At 41.7% G+C, this 13,684-nt stretch overlaps 1 protein-coding gene across 3 annotated transcripts; it reads right to left on the bottom strand.

Moving 5' to 3' along the window:
- Positions 1–2,354: 2,354 nt before the first annotated feature.
- Positions 2,355–13,242, bottom strand: LOC125723801 (chromogranin-A-like). Of its 3 annotated transcripts, none has more exons than XM_049000594.1 (8): positions 12,832–13,242; positions 12,298–12,347; positions 10,449–10,542; positions 8,294–8,362; positions 7,837–7,929; positions 5,233–5,496; positions 3,986–4,149; positions 2,355–2,986 (listed from the first exon to the last, which is right to left on the bottom strand). In XM_049000594.1, exons 1-8 carry the CDS (start codon positions 12,875–12,877, stop codon positions 2,900–2,902), a joined length of 867 nt encoding a protein of 288 aa, XP_048856551.1. In that variant the 5' UTR covers positions 12,878–13,242; the 3' UTR covers positions 2,355–2,899. The 3 variants fall into 3 exon arrangements, with proteins under 3 accessions (XP_048856551.1, XP_048856549.1, XP_048856550.1); XM_049000592.1 differs by having other exon boundaries at positions 3,986–4,368; positions 12,832–13,239; XM_049000593.1 differs by having other exon boundaries at positions 2,355–2,983; positions 3,986–4,368; positions 12,832–13,237.
- Between the last annotated feature and the right edge of the window lie 442 nt (positions 13,243–13,684).

Here is a 13,684-nt window from a genome sequence, read left to right as displayed (position 1 = left end):
AGGAAGCGAAGGAAAGGGTTGTCTCAGGAGATTAGAAAGAAAATTATAGACAAGCATGTCAAAGGTAAAGGCTATAAGACCATCTCGAAGCAGCTTGATGTTCCTGTGACTACAGTTGCACATATTATTCAGAAATTTAAGATCCATGGGACTGTAGCCAACCTCCCTGGACGTGGCCGCAGGAGGAAAATTGATGACAAATCAAAGAGACGGATAATACGAATGGCAACAAAAGAGCCCAGAAAAACTTCTAAAGAGATCCAAGGTGAACTTCAAGCTCAAGGAACATCAGTGTCAGATCGCACCATCCGTCGTTGTTTGAGCCAAAGTGGACTTCATGGGAGACGACCAAGGAGGACACCATTGTTGAAAACAAGTCATAAAAAAGCCAGACTGGAATTTGCCAAACTACATGTGGACAAGCCACAAAGATTCTGGGAGAATGTCCTATGGACAGATGAGACAAAAATTGAACTTTTTGCCAAGGCACATCAGCTCTATGTTCACAGACGGAAAAATGAAGCATATCAAGAAAAGAACACTGTCCCTTCTGTGAAACATGGAGGAGGCTCTGTTATGTTCTGGGGCTGCTTTGCTGCATCTGGCACAGGGTGTCTTGAATCTGTGCAGGGTACAATGAAATCTCAAGACTATCAAGGGATTCTAGAGAGAAATGTGCTGGCCAGTGTCAGAAAGCTTGGTCTCAGTCGCAGGTCATGGGTCTTGCAACAGGACAATGACCCAAAACACACAGCTAAAAACACCCAAGAATGGCTACGAGGAAAACATTGGACTATTCTAAAGTGGCCTTCTATGAGCCCTGACCTCAATCCTATTGAGCATCTTTGGAAAGAGCTGAAACATGCCATCTGGAAAAGGCACCCTTCAAACCTGAGACAACTGGAGCAGTTTGCTCATGAGGAGTGGGCCAAAATACCTGCTGAGAAGTGCAGAAGTCTCATTGACAGTTACAGGAATCGTTTGATTGCAGTGATTGCCTCAAAAGGTTGTGCAACAAAATATTAAGTTAGGGGTACCATCATTTTTGTCCAGGCCTGTTTCATGAGTTTTTTTTTATTAATTCTGTTGAAGCATGGTTAAAAATCAATGTCTGACTTTTATTAGTTAAATTTCATAGAATTTTTATTTATTATTACTTTTGTCAGATTAAAGTTATTTCTGTGACCATTGTGAGTTTTTCTTTCATTGACTGAAGGGTACCAACAATTTTGTCCACGTGTGTATATCAGCATTACAAGGCCCATTTTCAGGATGTCACGGTGTCTCTCGCTGTCCATGTATGTCTTGCAGGGGACTGTGTAACAGCACTCACTATGGCCTGTGGTGTGTGTGTGGCCAGCCCATGTTATTTTTGACTTCTTCTGTAGTGTACAATTAAAACAAATATACGAGGTACCTACAAAAACATATTCATAGGATAATGTGCAAAACACATTAGAAATCTTGCAATTCCTGTCACGTGAAATCGTGTAATTTGTTTAGTGCTTTATTGTTCTTAAATAAAGGAAATCTAAGATATGTATGGAGCCCCTGAGGGGACCTGTACAAAAAATTAAAATGATGTTACTTTTGCGTGGGCACAAGATACTTTCACATGTGCATGACTTAATTTTGTGTGAGCACGAGATACTTTCACATGTGCACACAAAAGTAAGAGAATTTAATTTTCTTGCATAGGTCCCATCAGGGGCTCCAGATGGATCCATAGATGGATACAACTCAGCTACACTAAACTGGCTGTTTTGAAAATACTGCAGTAACTCAATCAATTTAGTTCTTTTGGTGACTGAAGCAGATAGATGACTGTCTGCCTGACACCCCCCATGCCGGCTGGCACTCCAGCACATTATCCTGTTTTCCTGGTTTATCAGTAGGCCTGGGTGTCTTTGCCAGGTTTTTACAGAACATTAAACCACACAGGGATTGACAAGCACAGCCAGACAGGAGTCATTAGCAATCAGCGAGGAGCTGGATTAACCCTATTCATATGTCACCTCTGTGTTAATGGGGAACAGGGACGTTATTATATAACCCGCTGGCAGCGTTACTATCAGTCATGGGAACAGTCAGATAATAATTCCAGGCTCGTTACTATATCACAAGTGGGGTGGGAAATGCCAACCGCTTAATTCTCGCTCATCTCACAGACCCATTGCATGTTATTGCATGGCAGCGCCACCTACAGCCTGATAAAAATAACATCCCTCAGAGAGGGCTGTACAGAGTATTGCAAACTGCTACTGTGATACACCATTAGCCCTGGTGAACAGGATATATGAAGAGGCTAAATCAATAAGTATCATCAGTGTGGAAAAGAAACACACAAAGATGGATTTACAGGTAATTCCATCTAGTTTATTGATTTTTGTAGATAAATCCCATAGCTCTTAAATACAGTTCTCATTCACCTATTAAAAATTCTTATTTTATTGCATGAGTTTTTCATAATGATTATTTCAATTAATGTTTTCATAACAGAGCATAATATTTTCTAAATAAATTTTAAATATTTGCCTGCAGACTAAGTCCATTCCCTACACCTCAGCCAACACAGAAAATCATAAATATCTCAGGATATAAATATAATTACTGCCACTTAGTATTTTTTGTAGCTCTGTGGAGTGCAAAGATCATTAGTGAAGCAGACAGGGTATTGAGGGTGAGGAGGCACAGTGGAGAGGAGCTCAGGGAGTGGGAGGAGCTAAGGCAGCTCAGGGAGAGGAAGGGCCTTAGAGGTCACCAGAGCAGCAAGGGGAGATGGGGACAGTACCAAAAGCAATCCCTCTTTCAGCAGCAGCCCGTTTCAGAAAGCAGGAGCGTGTCCATAATGGGGTGAAAAGGAAGAGGAGGGCAGTGAGGAGCGGTACCCGCTCTGTTCTCAGCCTCTCCTGAGCTTGTGCAGCTTCTGGGTCACGCTCTCCAGCTCTAACTCGATGGCTGCCAGGCTCTCAATCTCCTGGTCCTGCTGGGAGAAGAGGACAGTGGAGAGTACAGGTCAAGGGTGGCACTGCAGTGGGAGGAATGCAGGGACGACTTCAGCTGGGATCCTGAGATGCAGACAACTCAGTATCAGCCAGAATGGCACATTTGGCCAGGATGAATTCATCTGTTGATTGCTGGGTATACAGTACCAGTCAAAAGTTTGGACATACATACCCATAGAAAGGTTTATTTGTACTATCCTCTACATTTTAGAATGATTATAAAGATATGAAACCTATAAAATAATACACATTGTCCCAAAAAAAAAAAATCTGTTGTGGGCGTGGTAGACAGCTCTGTCAGTTGGAACTCAGAATGTTGCTCGTTCAAATACCTGGGTCGGCAGAGTGATCCCACCATTGGACCCTTGAGCAAGGCCCTTAACCCCCCCCAATGGCTCCAGGGACAGGCCGACCCTACTGTCTCCTCTATGCCAGTTTCATGAAGTGGCTTCCTGGGATGGTTTTCCAGCTGTCCTGAAGATCCCAGATATGCTAAGCACTCATTGGCCTCTTTTCCTTCACTCTCTGGTCAAACTCCTCCAAACCCATTTCTACTGTATTTAGATCCCCTCTTTCAGAAACCGACTGTTCAGGATGTTGTATGAAATGACACACTGGATCTCACCATAACCTAGATGACCATGTAACGCTGCACGACCATGACTATTAAGTGAGTAAAACATGAACAAGGTTAGCTATAAGTGTTCAGTGCCGCCTGAGAGACTACATGCTTATCAGGAAGAGGTACCTAAGGGACGCAAGACAGCTGCACGCAAAGGAGCTGTTTACTCCTAGTCGTCATGGACACGGAAAGGCCTCCCCGCTGTTCTCCTGCTTAAGGAGTATTAGGCGATGCTGGAGTCAGGTCTCCGCATTTGGCCACAGCCCACATATGTGTCTGCTGTAAAGCCAGCTAAAGTGAGATCTCCAGCGCCATGCCACATTGCACGTGTCCACTGGCCCAGGCAATAGGAACGTACCTCAGCTTTCCTGCTGCCACTGCCGTCGTCTTCTCTACGCTCAGTAGGCTCTCTGCGAGCCATCATCTGGAGCTCATGGATTTGCTCCTCACTGTCCTCCTTGGAGTGGTGGGACAGGTCCAACGCCATGGGCTGTTCTCCAGTTGTGGAGGTGTCATCCCTACCTACATGCAGCAGAGATGACTTTTCTGTCATTTTGCCAATTCTGTTCCAGTGTTTGATCTCCTCTTCCTCATCCTCTTCTTCTTCATCTCCTTCTGCCTCACTGTCCAGTCCTTCAGGAGACCTCTCTGCATCCTCCTTTTTTGCCACCTCCTTCTCTTCCTTCTCTGTGTGTTTTCCCACCTTGAGCTCTGCCTTATGACTGCTCTCTAGCTTGTGTCCTGTGGGAGAAAAGTGTAAACTGGAACTCGACCTATCTCAGCCTTTCTGGGAGGTAGAATCACTAAAGTTCTCTTGAGTTTATTTCACTTAGGTTCTCCTTGTAGTACACCAAAAGTAGCCATGTAGATGGTGAATCCATAATCTGAATTTCCTCAGTAAATTATGAACAGCAGTAAATAAATGGTAAGAGTGTTTCTGAGTATTAATACTAATCTAGAGTGTTCTGGGTTGCCCCACTGCAGTCAGCCACAGCACCTGTTCCAGTGCTCCTATCCTGGCTGCCAGGAGGATCAGAGACTTAGTATTTGCCTGATTGAATTGCAGGGTTTTATGCCTATTTTGCAAGTTTTCTTACCTACTGTAGATCTAGTTCAATTTCCATTTATTTAATCAATCTGGTACACTGCTGAACTGACCAGAATTATAATGGCCCTCAGAATTGCTGCCCCATCCATCATAGTGCCATTGCTCTGCCTCAGCATGTGTCACCTTTTACCAAGCATAACAAAGAGGGCACCAGATTGGCCTGTGGATCCAGTGGGTCTATGATTAAGCTTTTTTCTACTCAACAATCTCAAATCTTCCTGGACACGCATTCCACATAGCTGTAGGTCCTTTTTATTCTATAACAACCCTCTTATATTTTTTTAGCCTCTGGTCAGCTACAGAATTCATGGATTATTGCTGTTAGGCCACATGTTAATCGAGCTCCTGCAGCCACTGCTCTTGTATTATGCTGTGATTTGCTTCTGAGACTCTGGATACAGATATCCAGTTTCTGCTGAGCAGACTAATGTTCTTAAGTCAGCTTCCTCTGCATTGTTTATTTAGTGGGTAGGGATTAGCTGGCAGGTTCAACAAACCTGTGTCAGCTTGCATCTTGTATTCCCCTGCAGCACTCCTGACCTGATCCTCTTCAGCTTCCTCAGAACTGGTCTTCCCCCTCTGTTTTGGCCCATGCTTATCCTCCTCTTGAGTTCTGATAACCAAGTTTTGGTTTTGCCCACTCTCTTGTTCCTTGCCCTTTGGCTCTTCAGACTCCTTGCTGGCAAACATTTCTGTCACATCCAACCTGGCCTCCCTCTTCTCAGTTGGAGCAACCCTCAAAGCAACCAGCATGGATTGGTCTGAGAAGAAGAGAAAAGTGTGTGTTGTCAGTTGAGAAAATTAAAAGTTGTGGCTATGAGTTTCTAGGTCACAAAGACAAGACCACAGTGCAGCCTCATCTAACCCAACTAGCCCCCAAGATCAGATAGGGCAACCAGATAATGCATGTCAGGGAGGGCACTTTGAGATATTTCAGGTTTTAAAAACTACTTTAAAACTGAACGGCTTCTGTGCTTGGCTAAACAGTTCAGTTCCTCATGGTGTGTTTCCTTAATTGAAAGACTCATTCAGCTGTTTCACATTAACATAAGTGACACATGCATGATTATAGGAGTCTCCAACAATAGAGGTATGTATGCATAGATGTATATGTGCTGTGTGTAAGGTAGGACTATGTCTATGAGTATATTTATATATATCTTTGTTTATATATTTATTTTTCACTGAACTGAGTTCTATGCTGTTGCTGTTACATAGATGTGCAACTATATGTGAAAGTAAGTACAGTATAATCAGTCACCCCAAGAAAGCTTATAATTTCTTGTTGAATTATGACTGTGTGCCCTAACTATTATACAAACTACACAATGTTTTTTTTAATATTTTTGCTAAAAGTAAAAACAAAAACATCAGGCTAGCTCTTGACATAAAATATGGATATTGTGCTTTCTGGATATACATAGACATGATGTGGTACTTTTTTGTAACATATGGATTTCATATAACACTGAAAAAGTAATTTGCTCTTTTATTATGATTTTATTTCACTTTCTACTTGTAGAAAATCAATAGTACTCATTACCTAGATCAATCTTATCTGCAAAGGGCCGGTGTGTATGCAGGTTTTCACTGCAACTCACTAATTAGATTACTAATCAGAGGACTGATTGGCTGAACAGTCCTCACACCTGAACAGCTGACCTATAGGTTACCCCAAAAACCTGAAGAAAGAGCAAATTGGTGACTGACCGACAGTGTAACTTTAGATTGAACACTGGGGTGCTTGAAGTCCCCACCCATTCATATGTTAATATGTTACTGGGGAGGGGAGGGGATTTACAACCCCATAGTTTGCACCCATCAATCTGACCCACACTTTAAATGACAGATTTCTGTTTGTGTTCCACCCACTATCTTTTCAGTTGCTGGTTATTTGCAAAATTATTGCTACACTTCCAGTTTTCACAATTATTGCAAATTTGGACGCCTAATGTTTTCAGATCCTAAAAAAATACTAGATAAATACAATCAGGTAGAATGTGAAACATCCATTCATCCATCCATCCATTTTCCAAACCGCTTATCCTACTGGGTCGTCGGGGGTCCGGAGCCTATCCCGGAAGCAATGGGCACGAGGCATGACATAGGTTTTACTTATTTAATTTTTAGAATAAACTGATTTTCTAGGTAATTCAACCCAATTAGAGTGCAACGAGAGTTACACTGCCAATCACTCAAACCCTGCAGAGATACATCATCACATAGAACTGCAGACGTCCCCTGCCTCGTAAAAATTTCACCTGATTCATAGACGAGTATCAAGGTTGAAACCACTGCTCACTAAGCATGAATGGTCGACTTCCATATTGCCAAGAGTCCCTCAGTGATCTTCAAGACTTTTGGACAAATGTTCTATGGATCAATGAGTCAAAATTAGATTTTTTTTTATAACTTGGATCCCATTTTGTCTGGTGAAAAATAAACATGGTGTTTTTCAATGAGAACATTCAAACACAGTGGTGGTATTGAGATTTGGGGATGGTTTGCTGGATGACTTGTGATTGCAGAAAAATCGATGAATTTTTCACCCATGCAAGAGATGAAGCTGAAACACAATTTATGCAGAAAACCAATTATCCAAAACACACCATCAAGCCTTCAGGCTGAAAAAAGGGCTAATTTATAGTTTTGTAATGGCCATGTTCAAGCCCTAACCTCAACCCAACTGCAAAGCTGTGGCAAGACGTAAAACAAGCAGTTTGTGCTTTATAAGCCTCAAATGTTGCTGGATCCAAGCAGCTCTGCATGGCTTAAAATCCTGCATGGCGATGTACTGTAAAACACTAATTAATTACACAAAGCATTTGGTTGCAGTCATTACAGATGGTAGTAGGCTTTTGTCCCATTCTTTCTGCTGCAGAAAGGGCTACAGATTGGCTGCCAGAGCCGTCCTGTATTCCCATCTTACACTCCACCAAATTTCAGTGAAACCTCCCACAATGCGTATATATGCACTGTGGATTATGGGAAGGATGGTCTGTGCCTCAGGTGCACACTGGAGGAAGCACAGTCTCTGCTGCCCCCACATACACATACACACAAACACATCACATACATACATGGCTAGGGAAGATTCTTACCTGCTAACTCTCTTGAACCCTGGGAATACTCCAGCATGTCAAACATATGACCAGCCCCAATCGCATTCTTCTGATTGGCTCTCTCGGTAGCCCCTGTTGATGGCCACAACAACAAGCATGTGTAATAAGCATGTGGATATCTCATATAAGCTCATATTTAATAAAATTTTATAAAATGCTAAGTGGTATGTGCTGTTAAATGATTTAAGCTACATTTGATTTCCTTTTGAATTGTTTTAAATGTTTCATTACTTTGAAAGGATTTATAGTCTGCTGATTAGGTAACTAAATAAGTATTACCAATTAAGCAGTAGCAATCAGCTTAGGATATTTCCTTTCTTGGACTGAACTTTTAGGGAATGCACACTGTGTTACTCTGCTGGTTCTTTAATGGCTGGTGTGATACATTAGACCGCAGCCTCTTGCTTATGACACCATGACAGGTTTGAGGTCTCACCTTGAGCAGCAATATCCTGAAGCTCTTTCAAGAAGTTCTGGTGGCGGAGGATGAAAATGAGCCGCTCATCTAGGAAACACACACACAGAACAGAGAAGGGCCTGTTGCACAGCATGACTCAGCTGTGACCAGTCATTGATCACATTAAGCATTTTGCTTTTCAGTAGCTAATTGTGCTGAAATTTATAGCGAGCAACTTGGGGCTCTACTGCAAACAGGCAATTAATGAACACAATAGCACTGCTGAGCCTCCGCTTTCTGTCTACCGAAGAAGAACAGCAAACCCTCTGATGGACCAGGAGGGACAAGGACTGGCTCCCTGCACCACCCCACACATTTAGCACTGGTACTTCACTCACCCTGGAGTCCCTCCTCCCTCTCTAGTCTCTCCTCTCTGTCAGAATCTGCCTCCTCTCCAGACTCTTCAGTCTGTCCAAACTCTGCCTCCTATCCAGTCACTCTGCTCTCTCCTTACACTATCTCCTCTCTAGTTTCTTCTGTTTGTCCATACTCTGCCTCTTCTCCTGTCTCTCTTTTCTGTCTAGGCTTTACCTTCTCTCCACACTCTGCATTCTCCCCTGTCTCTCATTTCTGTTCAAACTCTGCCTCCTCTCCAGCCTCCCTTCCCTCTTCAGTCTCTCCTCCCTACTCTGGGTCTTAGTCAACCTACTGTATGTAAATGTGGATCAAGGACTTTCTGCCAAACTGCCCACTAACAGTGAGAGTCAGCCCCTGTCTCTCCCCTAATCTGACACTCAACAATGGGACCCCACAAAGCTGCGTGCTGAACCACCTCTATTCTTTCTACACACAGGACTGAGTACCTGTTCTCCTCATAAACACATGATCTAAAAAGGAGATAAGCCTACTGAGAAAGTCTGCAAACTGGCAGTTTGGTGCACAGAAAACAACCTGTCATTCAACATCAACAAAAAAAAAACTCATTATCGATTTCAAAACACACCCATTAACCATCCATGGTGATAATGTGGATAGAGTCTCCAGTTCATAATTTCTGAGAATCCACATCACGGAGGACCGCACATGGACAGTCAACAGTACCACTTTGGTGAAGAAGGCACAACAGTGGCTGTACTTTTTACCTAAAATAAACCGCATGTCCCCCCAGCTTTTTGTGCCATTCTGTCTTTGCTCCATTGGAATCATCTTTGACCTAATGGATCACAGCATGATACACTCACTGCTCAACTAGGCAGGAAAGCCCTTCAGAGGATCATTGAAGCTGCCCAGAAAATAAGTGGCCACCCTCGCCCTTCTCTATAGGACAATTTCAGATTACAATATCTTTGCAAAGCCATAGATATTCAGGAACACACCAACCACCCCTGCTATAACCTTATCACCATCTTGCCCTCTGGAAGGCACTACAGGATATTAAAAACTCCAAACTCAAATACAGGTTCTACTCTAGAGCTGTCACTGAATTGAACTCCACGAAACACTGCCCCCATTCACTTTAACACTCCCCCATAACACTTCCAACTGTTAGGTGGAGACATATCTGATATGTGACTGCATGTCATATGTAATACTCCGTGCAACACTATTTGCAGTGTGAAGTACTGGTTTTGTTTGAATTTGCTTATCTGTTCATTTGGCACTATTTATATTTCTAGTTTGCACTTGTATCATTACATTTGGTCATAATTCATAGCATCATTCTCTGTATGTTTTGTCTGCCCTCTGGAATGCTGAATGAATGAAATGTTGTTAGTTTCTAACCAGGTGCACAAAATATATACAAATACAATAAATTATGTATAATAAATTATGCATAATTTATTGTATTTGTATATATTTTGTGCACCTGGTTAGATACTAACAGCATTTCACTAACTTTTTGGCACAATGACAAAGCTGAATATAATCTAAAAAAAAAAACCTCCCTCTCCAGTGTCCCCACTCTGTCCGTGCACTGTTCCGCCCATTTCTTTCCCATCCCTATTGACCTGGATTACATAAACAGCTCCATTGATTACTCAGCACTGACAGCTTTAACAGTGAATCACAATCATCTTTGCTACTTCACTCTCTATTGACCTCCCTTGTCCTGATGCCATCAGTGCCCTAGTTTTATACAAGGATAGTCAAATTCCAGCTCACAATGACCAATCTCCTTGCAGAAAACCCCTACCTGCTCTCAGGGTGTCCAGGCACTCCAGGCTGACAGGTTTGGGCTCGTGGATGGACAGAACATCAACTATCACTTCCACAATGCATTTCATCACCTGCAAAAATCAGGTATCAAAAGCAGTGGTGGATCTAAGGGGGTCGACACCCCTAGTAAATATATGACCACCCCTGTAGCCACCCCACATCAAAATAATAAAACCATATGGATTATTTTGTTTTCTAAATGGACCCATAAAAAAGCACAGAGTATTAGGCCCAAGCCCTTAAATATAACTGCCCCCTGATACACACTCCAATCAAAATATTCTGCAGACACAAGTGGTAAAGAGGGAACCATCTTACTATTGAGGAATGGAAGTTTATTAATGCAGAGCAGTGTGCTCATGGATGGACTTATGAAGATGTCCCTTGTACATAACTTCCTGTTTCTGGAAATGTTGGACGGCTTACTTAAGAAATAAGGTATACTGTATATAGAAACCACAAATTAGCACCATAACACTGGTTTCTACTTACCGAGTTCAGTTTGAGAGTATGTCTTAGTTTTTTCCAAACACTAATAAAACAGCACACTGTCCTTTACTTTTCTTTTATAATCCAGTTTCAGTGTTACTAATTACTAATAACAGATTAGCATCCCCAGGTTAACGGTTTAATTTCTAAAAGCCAGAGTCCCTGCTTGTGAACAATGTAATTAGCACACTATATACACTTGATTCCTTTTTTCACACTTGAATTGCATGTGCTAGAGATCACTACATCTGGAGTTTGATGAGTAGACTTTAGTCTGCTTGTCTCTTAAGCCAAAGGACAGAACCAAGGTCAGCCTGCTCTATTTGCAACATAGGAAATTGCCTATGGCGCCATTTCATTAGGCATACAGAAGAGCGAGTGAAAAAAATCTGAAGAAATACCTCTGGATGCATTGTATGATATCACAGTTTTAATATTTCACTACTTTTCTTGTTTGAACAAACACGACCTAGCTAGGGATGCTTTTCCTCTGCACCAAATACTTTGTATCCTACCCACATGATCAGCGCATGCTCCCCTCTAACCACTAGATGTATTTCCTTTTAATCCATCTCTGTTCATGCAGCCAATGCACACATCAGCATAACAGGTCTGCTTGTCCATTCCACACTGACTGCAGCAGCACACTCAACTGATATTGACAGCACTGGCACTCGACTGTTCTTCCACGGAGAGGGATACAGCCGCCAGGGCCATCCCTCTCTGTTAAAATGGAGAGCCTGCCAATAAACTGAATCAGTGTGTTTTCATTTGCACTAAACGGCACGTGGGAAACTGTGCCCAAGTGTTTCTCTCTGTTATGTAATTGGTAAGAATCAGAGTTCTTAGTATTTTAGTCGAACTTGTATTCGCCTTAGACATAATTGTCTCTGACCCCCTTGAAGTAGGCTACATATAGAGCCAAATCAAACCATCAAGTGCATAAAACTGATCAGGGAATTAACACCATGTGTTTTCTTGGTTCTTTTCCCACTGCCATTTATGTATAGTATGTACATATATAGTAACAATAATAACAATAAAAATACCTCTGTTTCACTAGCAGTAGTCCCACTACACAAGGGCTTAATTTTGGGTTCAGCATTGGAGAGGTCTCTACCTATTTAATGGGGTCCGGGGGGTTGTATTTCCTGTTTTTGATAAATAGGGGTTACAGTCCCCTGTCCCCCCATGCCGCTACAGTAAACTATTAAAGCAGTAATACATGTTTTACACTTTAATCTGTGACCATTTTAACAGATAAGCACTCTTCATTAATTGTCCTCGAGAGTTTCAAAAGTATAAAGCTAATAATAGTTCATAAATCAGAATCTTACCTTTACGTCCTTATTGTCCATGTGATTTGATGTTACTGGTAACGAAACAACTTCGGGATGAAATACATTTTTTTGTTACTGATTATTTTAAATTCCTCCTCAGAAACTTTTGTTTTGATCAAAATACACCGGTCATCTAAAACGTTGCAGTGTAGTTTTACACACTGACATATCCTGGCAAAAGCGATTTAGATTATATTATATAAACACACTTGACTCTGAATACATTATTTAAAAAACAGTAATAGACCTAATACGCAGCTAACCAAATTAGTGTATCGTGTTTCATAACGTTTTAAAATATACACATTTACAAATATAAAACAGGAAATTTAATCCGTGTTAGAATGATTATTACATCCGTGGAGTTTTGGTTTCTAGCACAATCCTTGGTGCTGAACTGAAAAGGACAGCTTCGCAGAAACGGAACATATTTTACAGTTGGCAGCGCAACCCTTAATTGAAATGCAATCAAATGTCTCAGTATTTCTGACATAATTACAATGCTCATAACATTCAGAAACATTTACTTACCATAATTCACAATTAATGCAAAAACAACGCATGCCCTTGTTGTCATTTTTGCTGATGAGAGATGATGAGACACTGTGAAGCAGAGTGAATTTTCCTGAGTGAATTAATATAATATTGAGATCAGCAGTGCATCTGACACATTGCATCTATGTGTTTTTCCTTCTTTCTGCAGCGTTTGCCTCGCTCCGCTGTCGTCTCGGGTACTGATTAATGCTGCATCACTCGATTTATATGAATTTGCGGGTAGGAAATGACATCACCGAAAATAAACTGCCCCCCCGCGCAAACCTTTTGCATAAAAGCATCTGAAAGATTTCACGATCTAGAGCAGGGGTGCCCAATACGTCGATCGCGATCTAGCCTACTGGTCGATCGCAAAGGTAGTCTGGGAAGATCGTATGGTATAAAAAATAGAGGATGGATGACGTGTTCAACCGCGCCAGCTGCTGCAAAAGCTACCGAGTCGCCTAGTCAGCCTCCAATTTATTTATATACAAAAATAAATTAGTTGTTGTTGTTATTTCTACTAAACTTAAGAAAGGGTATAAAAATGAATGGGGAAGCTGCACCAAGTAAGAAGTCAAAGACCTACTTCCACACGAAATGGGAGGAAGATTTTTTTCACAATGCGAAGTGCGTTTGCCTCATTTGTCAGTCTACCACTACTACTCCAAAGAACGGAAATGTGGAGTGGCATTTTCGAACTGTTCATAAAAACTACATTAACTTCCCTTCGAAATGCGAGCTGAGAAAGAGAAAGGTGAAGGAACTAAAATCTCAGTTCAATTAAAAAATACTTTATTTATCTCTTTATTTGTGCCCTGCGATGGGCTGGCCCCCTATCCTGGGTTGT

The sequence above is a fragment of the Brienomyrus brachyistius genome, unplaced genomic scaffold, assembly GCF_023856365.1.
Source record: "Brienomyrus brachyistius isolate T26 unplaced genomic scaffold, BBRACH_0.4 scaffold51, whole genome shotgun sequence".
Lineage (NCBI taxonomy): Eukaryota > Metazoa > Chordata > Actinopteri > Osteoglossiformes > Mormyridae > Brienomyrus > Brienomyrus brachyistius.
This window is presented reverse-complemented; position numbering and strand designations above follow the sequence as displayed.